Source organism: Mustela putorius, unplaced genomic scaffold, assembly GCF_011764305.1.
Source record: "Mustela putorius furo isolate JIRA1106 unplaced genomic scaffold, ASM1176430v1.1 tig00000743_pilon_pilon_pilon, whole genome shotgun sequence".
Lineage (NCBI taxonomy): Eukaryota > Metazoa > Chordata > Mammalia > Carnivora > Mustelidae > Mustela > Mustela putorius.
The window spans coordinates 5465316-5478392 of record NW_025421464.1 but is presented as its reverse complement, the minus strand read 5'-3'; the positions used below and the strand labels follow the sequence as shown (position 1 = coordinate 5478392).

The window sequence follows — 13077 nt, the reverse complement described above, 5'->3', positions numbered from 1 at the left end:
CGGCCATGGGAGATGCCTGGACACTAGGTGTCCATGTGCTTTCAGTCAAAAGAGCTGAGCAAGCTAAGGAATGGCCACCAGCCTTTCTCCACCCACACACGGGTTTCTTTCTCTGAGTTCTTAGGACCCTTGCAAATCCCTCCCACATCTTGCTACCCAGGGCAAGGATGACAGACGGCAGGCAGGCCATTGCTCCCTATTCCCGAGCCCCGGCCGACACTGCTGACCAGCCGAACGATTTCAGTGTCCTGCTCACCACAGTATGACAGCAGCCATTGCTAACCCGAGTTGGCGTGCAAGTCTCTGAGAGACACACTTGCCCCTCGGGATCCAGCGTTCCGTCACACCCCAGCAGGCTCTCACCCCTGTACACAATCCCGCCACATCTGGCCTTTGTCCTCGTCTCCAGACACAACCCTCCTCAGGCCTCCCATCCTCATGAGCAATGGGATAACGTCACCACACCCCCTCTCACAGGCACAACACTTTACAGCTTACGACACACTTTACGTCATTGGTCACGTTGGGTTCCCATAATGGCCCTGACTCAGAGTCCAAAGCACTTGAAGGGATCCCAGAGACCATTTAGTTCCAGGGGAGCACCCCCCCGCCCCCGGGCCCAGGGATGGTGTCAACATCACAACAGCATTTGGGAATGGGGTAGGGGGCATTTTTGTGGTTACGATGACCGACAGGGTGTTAGGGGCATCTACTGCCTGGAACCTGGGGATGCCAGACACCTTGCACAATGAATCCTCCTGCCCCCAATACCAACAGTTAAGACAGACGGATAATCTAAATCAGTACATATGCCTGTGAAAAATGGAGCTGGTAAGTTAAATAGCCAGTCCGACAATGACCCATCGGGTTACTCATCTTCTAACTTCAGTAATAAGCAGCTTTCTGTTGCACAATCAACGCTTCAACCCCTAAGATCACAAAGCAATGATAAATATGTCTCTGTTCCACGTGCCACGTAGCCCCCAACAGCACCAAAGCACATTCTATTAGCTCCCATGGTGAACCGATGAGGAAACAAAATGACCCGCCCAGATGCCCTGTTTAGAAAGTGGTAGAGACAAGAATGTGAACCCAGGCAGCCTGGTGTCAGAGGGCAAACTTTTGAGTCTTACACCAAGACCAAGACAGCTAGTGATGACCATTCCCATCTGATAGAGCCCCAGTGGGATGAGATGACTAGCTCTCAGAAGCACCTTCAATCAGGGGCAGAGCCAAGTGGGAGACTTCCAGACCAGCACCTGGGGCCCTAGCCAATGGCGGAGAAGCCAGGGGAGGCCCCTCACCTGTACGTCTTGTGCAGCTCCATGATCCTCTCCTCCAGCTCCCGGGTCTGGTTGGGGGCGAAGCGGAGCTCGCTGACATAGTTGCCCACGTGCTCCTCGGCATCATAGTCGCCCAGCTCAGCCTGCACGGCGTAGGAGCCCAGCAGAGCATGTGTGACGAAGGAGCAGGGCAGCCGGCCTGTGATGATGTCTGCCCGCAGCTGCAGGCACAGGTAGTATCTGGAGATAGGGGACAGTGGCCATGGGCACGGGCCCCACTCCCACCCTAGAGACCCCCAGCACCGTCACCCTCCCATCCATCAGAACCAAACCACCAACACTCAGCTCATAGAATAGGAACGCTCCTAGACGCCGGCATTTCTGGCATTGATAATTTGGGTGTGCCCTAGAAGACGGTTTTGTCCCCTGTCACATGCCTTTCAGCATTTTGTTAATTTCTAACATTTGTTCATTTCTAACCTGGAGGGATTTTTTTTTTCTGCTGTGGGAACCTTTGAAATTTCTATTTCATTTTCAGGCTAAGTAGGACTGCTTTACCGGTTGACCATTTTTTTTTTTTCAATGTCATGCATTCTTAATCATAATATTCTTATTGTGGAACAAATGTAAACATTAGAGGTGATTCTAAATTTCCTCTCAACGTCCATTCTCAGCCCTAGTCCCCTCTCCTAGAGGTCACCCCTATTATCCAGGTGGCATTCTGGACCTTTTTCCTCCATGGACATATAGAAATGCATGTGTTTTGATTGATGGGTGTTTTAAACAGGGACATGGAATCAAAGAGTACATCCGACTCTCCAGCTTGCTCTTTCCACACCCAGCTACTTGCCTAGTGCCCTTCCCACATCAGCACAAATGACCTGACCTCATTCATTTCAACTCCGGCACCACATTCCACAGATAGGACAAACCTGATCACTAACATTCTCTCAAAATTTTTAATTTTGCCTCCAGCTCTAAGTGAATTGTCTAAAAACAAATTGCTTTAAAAGAAACATCTCCAACCACAAGGATATGATTTTTTATAACTCTATGCACACTTGGATGATTTTACGATTTTTAGACCCATTTTAAACCACTTTTTGTTGCCTTTTCAGTTACTGCATTTAAAAAGAAAAAGTTTCAGCTCGTTCTCAGCCAATAATGCCTCCTTGCATTTTGCCATGTTTCACCATTGTTTCCAATTGCCTATTTCTTTTCCTTTTAAGTGCCTTTTACTCAGTGTAATTTTTACTGCTCCATGACATGAAGTTCTGGCAAAAAGTACGTGTGGCCTCAGTGCATGCTTGGGGCCAAGGCGTAGGCTCAGAATCAGTAGCAGCTGGAACATCACAGGCACCCGGTGTGGGCTTAAGGGCAATTCGTTCAAGTCTAAAAATTCGAAAATCACTGCCAAACATCCTGACCAATATTCCATTTCAATCAATTTGTCATTCTGACCAGTTTATTTTGGGCCTGAATATTTTTGACTAAATCAGCTGCTACTACCACCCCATTCCCTAGGTCACCCATACTAAGCAGGGCTAATTTCTCTGTGTCCCTAGAAGCCCAATGCCCAGGGTCTGGCACAAAGAGGAGAGATACCAGTGAGTAAGACCACAGGGATGGGGATTAAGCCAGTCTACAGCTCTCAGCCCTCCTGGCAATGCAGTTGAGACCCTGTAGCTGAATCTTGGCTCTAAGGTGACCCTAGGGGTTAGGGCAGGACTAATGAGGCCAAGGCTTCAGATCTGATCTATCCCAGGGACATCTGTATTATCCCCCAAGGCCAGGGTGGGCATCGTGACTATGGCCCTACAAACAGGCAGCCCACATTCAGGCCCCTGCTATAAGAGTAACTCCAAGCCCACGTCTTATTGTTGGTGGTGTGTAGGGCCCAGCACAAGGATGGCACAGCCCCAGATAGTATGAAGTGAGACTATCTCTTTGGAAGGGGCTTAGATAAAGGCCTCTTCCTATTCTGATTCCAGAGGCAGGAGGAGCCCCCCAGATGTTCTCATTCTTGACAATGCTTTGCACCTCCTTCCACTCTTAAAGCCACGTTATTTCCTGGCCCTGAGGCACTGTGAGATTGTACACACAATCCATGTTCATCCCGGCAGCCCAGGCTTGCCACCATGGGGGTAGGGGGAGGTCACATGTCTAATCTGACCTTTACATGCCTGACAGGTACACAGAGCAGCACATGGGACCAAATTCCAACGCGCAAAGCCATCTGCGCTCTACTCCCTCCTTATCCCCGAAGCTTAAAATGGTCCACTCAGAACATCAGCCTTTAGACGTGTTTGGCTTGTCCCATCCAGAGATGGCCTCCACCATGTTTCTTTAAAAAGTCTGAATTCACGGCCAGTGTTTTAAAGGGATGGATTTTACTCTCAACTCTCCAGCTTCACTTCAACAAGGGGCCCAGTCCCCACGTGGCAGGGATGGCTGTTGCCGAACGGCAATTGTCGAGATGGCGCATGTCCTCTTGAATTTCAACTCCAGTCAATGAGATGCTGCAAGGGACGCCTCCCGCCTCTGAAGCGGAGGGTCCACTGACTGTGGTGTTTGCGCCACTTCCTCCTGCCCTGAGTCACCTTCCTTTGTCGACACTGTCTGCCTGGCCTGGCCGGGCATCTGAGTCTACAAGTGCCAACATGTACTATCTCACCAGGCCCGGGCGCCCTCATTCCTAGTCACGTGGCCAGCACCCCCCTGGCCCCACAGCCCTCACCTTGTGATGTCTTCTGTCAGCTGGGCAGGGTCAGGGGGGTAGAACTTGACTGTGAAGGCAAAATTCCAGGGGCTGCCTGAGAGGAGAAGACAGGAGAACAATCAGAAAGGCCCCATCACCCCAGTGGATGGCCCGGATGCACCAGCCCATGGGCAAGTCCTCAGCGTTTTCTCATATCTGTAATTCTGGGACAATCCAGTCAGAAAGCCTGGAATATGATTCCCATTTGAAAGATGAAGAGACCGAGGCCCAGGCTGAAAGACTTGTGACATAGCAGGGGGAAAGAAGGTGGAAAGAAAGAAAAGCGATGGTGCACGCCAGGCCTACTGGTCATCACAAACATTACTTCAGTAACCTCTGCAACAACCCTAGGAGTAAGTCTGATGATTGCCCCCATTTTGCAGATGAGGACACTGAGGCCCGGGCTGTAGAGTGTGGGGCTGACAAGAAATAAAGAGTATAAGAAATGAAGGTACCAGAAATAAAGTAGGAAATGAAAGTATGAGAAATAAAGGCTGAGGCTTTCCTGGAGACAAACTCTGCAGGCCAAGAGAAGGATGACCGCAGGAGAGAGAGGAGGCCTTGGGGAAAGGCTACAATCTAGAGCAATGAACAGACCATCCCTGGGTGGGCTGCAAGGCCCAGCCAGGGCAGGACCGTGGTCAGAAAGGGCCAGAAGCCAGGTGGTCACTACCGTCCTTGTCCCTATGGTCACCATCCCCTTCGCCATTCAGCTGTAACATCTCCAGCACTTACTAAGTGCTGGTCACTTCACTTGCTAGGAACTTGAGGTGTACACAGAAGGGTTTAATCTTCATGATGATCCTGAGGTAAACTTTTCCTTACGCAGATGAAGATTCTGAGGGGGTAAGTTGCCCTCCTGGGATCACTGAGCTAGTCAGTGGTGGAGAACGGGGATGTAACCCCTGGTCATCTGACCCCAGAACCTGGGCTCCTGACCACGGCTGACTCCTTGGAAAAAGCAGCATCAAGGAGAACAATCCCTGTGTCAGGAATAATAGTAGCGGCAGTGGTAATAATAATAATAGATAATACGTACTGGGCGCTGCTACATGCCGGCAGCATTCTAGGTGCTGTGCACAGAATAGCTCATTAACCCTGCACAACAACCCAAAGGGTAAGTAGTCTTGGGAGTCAGGATGGAAACCCAGGCAGTCTGGCTCCCATGTCCATCTGTCAAGCATCATACCAGATTACCTCAGGAGAGCACCTACTACTTCCCAGGTGCTGTCCCTGGCACCCCCGCCTTGTGAGGCACGAATCACTAGTCCGCTTGCCAATGAGAAGAGCCCAGAGAGGTGCCCCCAGTGCCCTAGGGGACAGGCACCAAGATTTGGGAGGAAAAGTCCCCAGCTCTGAATCCCAGGACACAGGGTGGTGCCTCCTTCAGGAGGCTGAGGAGCTGTCACAAAGAAAAGGGCAAACAATGGTGGGGTGCCCAGCAGGCTCAGTCAGGGAAACACACTTGTGACTCGGGACCTCAGGCTGTGGGTTTGAGCCCCACGTCGGGTGTAGAGATTACTAAAAAATAAAATCTTAAAAAAAAAAAAATTGTTCCATGGGGACCCCAGAAGGCAGAACAAAGATGAATAGGGAGGAGTCCCTGGGGTAGGGACGGAGACTGTGGCTGTACCGAAGGGGGCAGGCCCGCTTCTCTGGGACTGGAGGTGGCCACGCGTAGCAACCATTCACCGCACCCGGGCTGTGCCGCCCAGGGCTGCGGAGATGGGGGACCGACTCCCTGCTCTGGGGAAAGATGCTGAGCTCGAAGGCTTCTGCCGTCCGCTTCTCCTTTCCAAGCTCCCGGTCCTCCTCGAACTGCACACCCAAGCTGCCTGTGTGTGCTCCAGTCCTTTCAGGCAGGAGAGAAAGGCCTGCCAGCTGGGCTGGGACACCTAGGGACAGCCTGAAGCCCAGGACTAGGACCCTGTCAGGCCCAGAGGAGCAGGCTCTGTCTGCGAGCCTGCCTCTTTGTCTTCAACTGACAGGAGCCTACAGGAAGAAGCGCTCCAGCCCCTCCCGGAAATTCAGCTGGCATCCCTGGGCCCAGCTGCCTGCTGTCATGGCAACAGGCTCTGCTTTCCAGCTCTGGGGACCAGGGAGTCCAAGCAGAGCCAAGGGGGAGGGGCTCCCAGTAGAGGCATCTCTGCTTCTAGGCTCCAGGTCTCCACCCACTATATGCCCCCTGGCTGAGGCCACCTACCTCCCCCCCTTCTGCCATGAGACGCCTGCTCCGCCCCTCACAATATGCCTTTCCTCTCTGGGCCAGAAAGGCCAGGTTGTCTCTTCACCCCAGGCCTTGAAAAGAGATCAGGATGGTATTGGGAGTCCAGAGCTAACGATCTGGCTCGGCCAATAGTTCACTCTGTGACTTCTGATAAGCAACTGCCTCTCTCTCGGCCTACAGTCACCCCATCGTTAAACACAGAAGATGGCCCAGACCAGGACTAGGCCTTGCTTTTCCTTAACATGTTAACTCCTATCCGTGGACAGTGGTCTGCAGTGCTGTGTGGATGAGGCTTCTGAGCTGGGCCAAGGGTCTGAAATCACAGATGTCTACACCCGCCCTGGACAGGAGCAAGGCTGCTTGCAGGCCATCAATTTGTCCCCTTGTCCTAGGTGATTCTGCAGGTCCCTTCTAGAGCTGCGATCTGAAGGCAGCTACGATTCCCAGGCTAATCTGCTCTGTGACTCTAGATGGTCACTTCTCTTGTCTCTGCTTCCGGTTTTCATTTATAAAACAATGTCCTGCCTTCCCCCAAGATCTGCTGTGCAGAGCAAATGAACTCACGGGTCTGAATTACTTCCCCAAGGGAGAGGGAACAGCACAACCGGGGCCGTGCAGCCTGGAGCTCCCACCCTCCTTTCCACAACGTTCCCAACCACAACCAGCCACTCACTCCGGATCTGCTTCTTGATTTCCTTGGAGGGGTCCAGCCAGTTCTGAAAGAGAAGACAGGGTTCTTTAGAGGGAAGATGGAGGAGAGGGCCAGATAGGGCTATGAGACAGAGACATCCCGCAGTAGCCTGTCAACAGCCCCAGGCAAGGAACACCCTTCTCAGGCCAAGCTGTCTGGACCCTCTGGAACTGGAAGTGGGGGGAATAAGGCTGGGATTCACCACAGGGCTTGGGCCCCTGGGCCCTGAGTCTGGCACCGCCGTGAGTCAGCGGGGTGGGCGACTGTGGGACTGGTGGGAAAGAGGAAACCCAGACAGGGGCCTCCCAAGGGTGGAAAAGAGATGCTGCAGTAAGTGTCTCATTCCCCCAGGAAGTCAGGCCTCGGCTCTCCAGGCACCCATCTGGGGAGTGACTGGCAGGTCCCCAAGAAAGGGCTAGGTGGGAGCGGTAGAGACAGAGAACTGAGACAGACAGGGCTAGATGAGTCTTGGCTATGTGCAAACAGAAGGTGCCTAATGAGGATCTGAGGACCGACAGAAAGCACAGGGTGTGGTCAGGACTAGGGAGGCCTAAGACAAGAGGTGTCCCCGATAGCAGGCGTCTCTTGCCAGCCCTGCCCCACCCCAGCACAGATACCTTCTGGCTGTCGGCATCACAGAAGGTCAGGCCGAAGTAGTCCTTCTCCAGGAGGTTGAGGTGCTCACAGACCAGGTCAAATAGCACCTGGCCCCGGCCATGTTTCTGAAGAGGGGAGCAGAGAGGCTGTGAGGCTGGGACACATCTGGGAGGGGGGGCAGGGAGACTCCACCAGGACCTTTGAAACCCCTAAGAGTCTCCCAGTGTCTAAAGGGGATCTCAGCCCTCCTGCCAGCTACCTCTCCGAGTCCTACGAGATCCTGGGTGACACTAAAGCCCAGTTTACCAACTACCCTCTGCCCAGCCCTGCTGGGGCCCTCCTAGACCTTAGACCTGCTCCGGGGGAGTTCGGGTGGTGGGTAATTGATTCCCCTTCCTTCACAGAGATTAAGGAGGTTAACTCTGACTCAAGGAAAAGAAAACCACAAGTCTAAGTTCAGGTGTAAGAGGGAGAGAAAAGCCACGTGAAATATGAAGGATGTGGGCAGGGGACAGGGGAGGGCTCAGGACTCAGAGTCACAGTGAGACCTTCTTCCCTGGCCCTCCCCTGACATAAAGACTGAGTGAAATCCAGGGCTGCCCAGGTAGGAGTGGCGCTCCGGGCTGGGCTGCCCTGGATTTCACTCAGTCTTGCCTAGGAGTAGGCAAGACGTTCACCTTGAAATCCTTCTATAGAACCAAAAAATTTAAAAAGAAAACAAAACAAAACAACAACAAACCCAAACCAACCCTGCAGAGAAGAGAGACTCAACCTGCCAGGTCCTAGAAACAAGTCATATCCCGGAAGACCAGGCTGGGGCATCGGGGAGAGACAGAGGTGGTTCCCAGAACTCTCAGGGAAGGCCACCCTCTGGATCCTTCCATACACTTGGAGAGGGCCAGGAATGGTGCCCAGACCAGGGTGCCAGGGTGGACCCTCTAAGGGGATGAGTGAGAGCTCAGGACTAGGGTAGGAGTCCGAGCCTATATAGGAAAGGGAGACAGCAAATGTGGGGCTGAGAGGGCTGACCGCAGACAGGAGGTGTCTGACCTCTCTACCCATTGTGGGACAGGATTGTGCCAGGATTTCCACATGGCCTGGGTGACGGAGTCCTTCCAATGGGAGAGAGTCCACCTTTCTATGCCTGGGGCACCCCATACCATGGGAGCCTCAAGTGACCAGTTTGTCCACTGCCCTGGACAGGGGCATTCATAAGGGAAGACCCCTTCCTCTGCTCAATAAAAACATAAAAACAATTCAAGTTGAAACACCAGTGTCTGCTAGGTGAGACTGAAGGGCCAAGCCTATCAGGCCTTTCGGGCTAGAGATCAGCCCTTGGATCATGACTCCTTGCCAAGGTACAGCCCGCCCCCTGGAGAAACCTTTTCCTGGCGCCAACCCTGTGCCTCATCTAATTCCATTTGCAATCGTAACGGCCCTCTCCGGGCCTCGGGGCCACCATCTGTACAAAGGAGGGCCGGCCAGGTCATCGCTCCAGGATGCCGCGGTCAGTCCAGGCCTCTATGAAGAATGGACGCTCTCTGGCTTGGCCCAGGCTGAGAGTACACAGAAGCCTGTGCTGGCTCAGGGGCCCGTCAGCTGGGGGCCGGGCCCGCGGTGGGGGCGCTCCCTACCTCCACCTCACACTCGTACTCAGAGGCATCAAGCAGAGTGACTCGGCAGATGGCACTCTTATACTTCTTGGCAATCTTCTGGGGTGATTTCTGGGCTCTACTGGGCGTGGTCCTCTCCGACAGGCCATCAGCCTCCCCATAGCCCTTCTCCTCCATGTCTAGGCTCTGTAGGTCCAATAGGGGAAAAGTCTGGTCAGTGAGCTTGAGACCACAGCCTTTCATCCACGTGAAGACACAGTAAGGACACAGCAGCCGGGGCTAAGACGGTCTCCAAAATGAGAGCCACCGCCCTCCACGACCCCCAGGGTCACGCCAGGGTGACCAGCGTCTATGGTTAGTATACACAGGAGGAGAAGCAGAGCTTCCATGGGCAATAGGGTGGGCTCATGGAAGGGGTCACTTTTTCAGGGGGGCAGCCTTGGCAGGCAGGAAGCACCCCACAGAACCAGAGCTGCCCTGGCTCCCTAAAGTAGCATGTCAGCTATCAGAGTTTCCATCTGGTCTCCCCCTTATCAGTCTGTCACGGCTCCAGCATGAGGCTGAGAACTCGTGGCCTGATCTCACAGAGGGAACGGAGGTCAGAGCCCTGCCAGCTAGTCCTAACTGCCACCAATGCCCTCGATGACCTTGGCCAAGTCTCTGCCCTCTTGGCCTGTCCCAAACGAAGGGAGGTGTGAATTGGATGGCTAGATGATTCGGCAAGTCCCTTTTCCCTTTAGGGGGATGCATTTTGCTTTGGGGTCATCCTGGGCTTGCCAGGCTAGAATGGACAGGTTCAGGGGGCAGGAATAACGTGGAAAGAACCAGGTTTTGGTATTCAGATCTAGATTTTATTTCCATCTGTCACTGTATAACAATGTGACTTTGGGTAACTCATTTCATCTGTTAAGCTGCTGTTTCCCCAAGTGTAAAATGGAGAAATCAATACCACTCTCTTAGGGGCGCCTGGCTGGCTCAGTCAGCAGAGCATGGGACTCTTGATCTCAGGGTCGTGAGTTCAAGACCCATGTTAGGAATAGTGTTAACTTAATTAAAATATAAATATATATGTATGTGTGTATGTGTGCATATATGTATGTATATATATATATCACTCTCTGTACATTTGGGAGAATTAAATATAAAAGTGACCACAACACCCCTAGCACAGAGCTCAGCATGTAACAGATCAGTAACTAATCTGTGTTTGGCTCCCCCCACGGCTCTGAGAACTGCCCCCTGGATGACGGCTGGGCAGGGAGAGGGATGTCCAGGCTTTTAGACACACACCTGTCCAGCAGGCCGCGTGTCCTGCTGGGGCGGGTGCTTCTCATTGGAGTTGGCCTCCGGGTGGCCGCTGTGGCCTGCTGGGGTCACAGGGGTGGTTGCAGTAGCGGCTGCCTCGGGCTGCTGTGGGGCCTCCTCCTGAGCCTTCTTCACCTCAGAATCGGGGCCTGTCTCTGTTGTCATGGTGACCAGCACGCCTGCGTTAGCATGAAGGAGAGCACGTGACACGGGAAAGGGGCAGCGATGGTGTGACAGGACAGAGCGAAGGGGACAGGAACCACACGCGGAGAGAGCCAGATGGATCCAAATGGACAAAGAGCCATGGAGAGAGGAAGGAGGGAGGGAGGAGGGGAGGGAGGGAAAGAGGAAGTGGGGGTGGGGAGAGAGAGCAGAAGTCAGGGGTTACAGGGGCAGCCCAAGTCACAGACCCCCCTCCCACTCTTGTGACCACAGAGCTTTTAGGGCCTCCTCCAGTCTCTCAGCCCAGTCCTGGAATGGGGCCCCTCCTCGGGACAATGAGAGGCTCTCCAGGGAGTCCCACTCTGCCAGGAGCACAAAGGACAGTCAGTGACCCGCTCTGGGCAGGCCCTCAGCCAGGCTATCTCTCCAACCCCAGCCCTGGGCACACAGCAGCCGCTCCATAAATGCTGGATAAACTCAACTCAACCAAAAGAGCCCTGGGCTCCGGGCCCTTTGGGCACTGACTCTGAGCAAGGCTCTTCACGCCCCAAGCCCGCACCGCTACCGCCACAGGGATGTTGAGAGAATGGATAAGACAGGACATTATTTAAAACGCGCAGAACCCGGATGAGGTAAGTCAGGAGACCTGGACACAGGCCTTGGGGCCGCCGCACACAGAGCAGTCACTTCCCGCACTAGGATTCACCCTAAAAACACGGGACTTAGAGAAATGATCTCTAGGACAGGAGACTCTTACCCTTCTCCCCTTGGAGCAGGAAATGAGATTTCAGAGCATCAGGGCCCTAGTGGCCAGCCAGTCTGCGGGCATAAGCAAACTGCAAGGAGAGGCAAGGAGAAAGAATGGCCTGGCCCCGCTTTTATATTTAACAAAACAACCACCTCAACAATACCTCTTGGTGTTGATACACGTGTGCTGAAAGATCTGCTCCGACACTGACTAAACTGCTAAGACAGGTTCATAACTGAGCACTGGATAGAGGAAAAAGAGGAAGATCCATGGGGTGGGCGAAGAAAGGCAACTTCATTTCTTACTCTATAGGCTTCGGAATTCCTTCTTTAATTTTAAATATATTTAACTGATGAACTGGGTTTGTTTGTTTGTTTGTTTTTGTTTGTTTTAAAGGGGGCAAAAGCAGCTATTCCTGACCCTGGTCAGAGTGGATCCTCAAAATAAATAAATAAATAGATAGATAAATAAGTAAGTTTGAAGCTAAAACGTGAGGAAAAGGGAAATGGGCAGGAACCCTCACCCCTGAGCCTAGAGCCTCCCTCTAAATCCATTATATTACATGAGAAAGATCCAGACTAGATGTGGCAGGTCCATTTCCAACCCTATTCTCCACGGGAGGCCTCTATTGAGCAAACAGACAGACGGACGTTGGCTCTATCTTGTACTACACATGGGCTCCAAGCCCTTACCCTCCACTCCCCTGTCTCCTTCAGTTTCTCTCCCAGCATTCCAGGGGGCACCAGCCCAGCCCCAAGAGAAGGGCACTGGCCGGAAAGCCGGGGCCCCTGAGGGCCCCGCTAGGCCACACAAGAGCTGACCCGAACAGGTCACACTTTGCAAGCCAGAACTCGTAGCACAAATAAAAGGGCTTGTTGTTACTGATGCTGCTATTAAGAAGTAAGATGAGGAGGAAGGGAAGGCCGTTGTCACGTGGCCTCATCCCCACCCACAAATGCTTTCCACTCATGTCATTACCTCGGACTTTATGGTTTGACTTAAAGTCGTAGTTAAATAAAGGCTCACTGTCACTTATGTGACACCAGATGTCAACTCTGTACCAGGACACAAAGCACTAGAAGCAGCTCCAGGGGAGGTCATGGCCTCACAGGGAATGAGGGAGACCTGTCTGCCTGGGCCTGGATCTCTCTGAGGCCTGTACCTGAGGATATTAGCCATCATACCAGATAAGGTCTATAAGAACACTTAAAATAAATGCCCACTTAATTTTGCTTAAAAAATTTTTTTTTTAGAAAGGATCCACAGACTACTCTGTAGGTGTTCTGCTGTGAAAAGCAGTTTCCACGTGACCATCATGGGCCCAGGTGGCACAGAGACTCTGCCGCGGGCGCTCTCCCCTCCACTTCCATCTCGTGTCAGCCCCTATTTTCTGATGAACCTTCCCCAGACCGCATCCAACAGCCAGGACAGCAATTGTAAATAAATACCCCGGTTCTTCCCGTGCCCAGGTCTCCGGGAGAGCCTGCAGGCAAGGAATCGACCCCAGCTAGAAGTGCTTTGAGATCATTCAATCTCTTCTCCTCTAGGTCAGAGGAGGAGAGCAAAGAGACTGGAATGACTGTCCTTTCCGCAGACAGATCTTCCCCGGCCCCTCCTGCCCGCTCTCCTCACCCAGCCTCCCGACTCCCCAGATCCAGGCGCTGGGGCCATGAAGCTTCCCACCGCACTTTGC

At 53.0% G+C, this 13077-nt stretch overlaps 1 protein-coding gene across 14 annotated transcripts in view; it reads right to left on the bottom strand.

Annotated features, from left to right (window-relative positions):
* Positions 1–13077, bottom strand: part of EPB41L1 (erythrocyte membrane protein band 4.1 like 1) — a 122931-nt gene that overhangs the window by 43547 nt on the left and 66307 nt on the right. For all 14 annotated transcript variants that reach the window (XM_004746504.3, XM_045084150.1, XM_045084148.1 and 11 more), the window contains 6 exons: positions 10460–10653; positions 9191–9355; positions 7577–7681; positions 6942–6984; positions 4021–4096; positions 1305–1523 (listed from right to left, as the gene is read on the bottom strand). In XM_004746504.3, the coding sequence (XP_004746561.2) occupies positions 1305–1523; positions 4021–4096; positions 6942–6984; positions 7577–7681; positions 9191–9355; positions 10460–10639 (788 nt within the window). In that variant the 5' untranslated portion in view covers positions 10640–10653. The remainder of the gene's footprint in view (positions 1–1304; positions 1524–4020; positions 4097–6941; positions 6985–7576; positions 7682–9190; positions 9356–10459; positions 10654–13077) is intronic.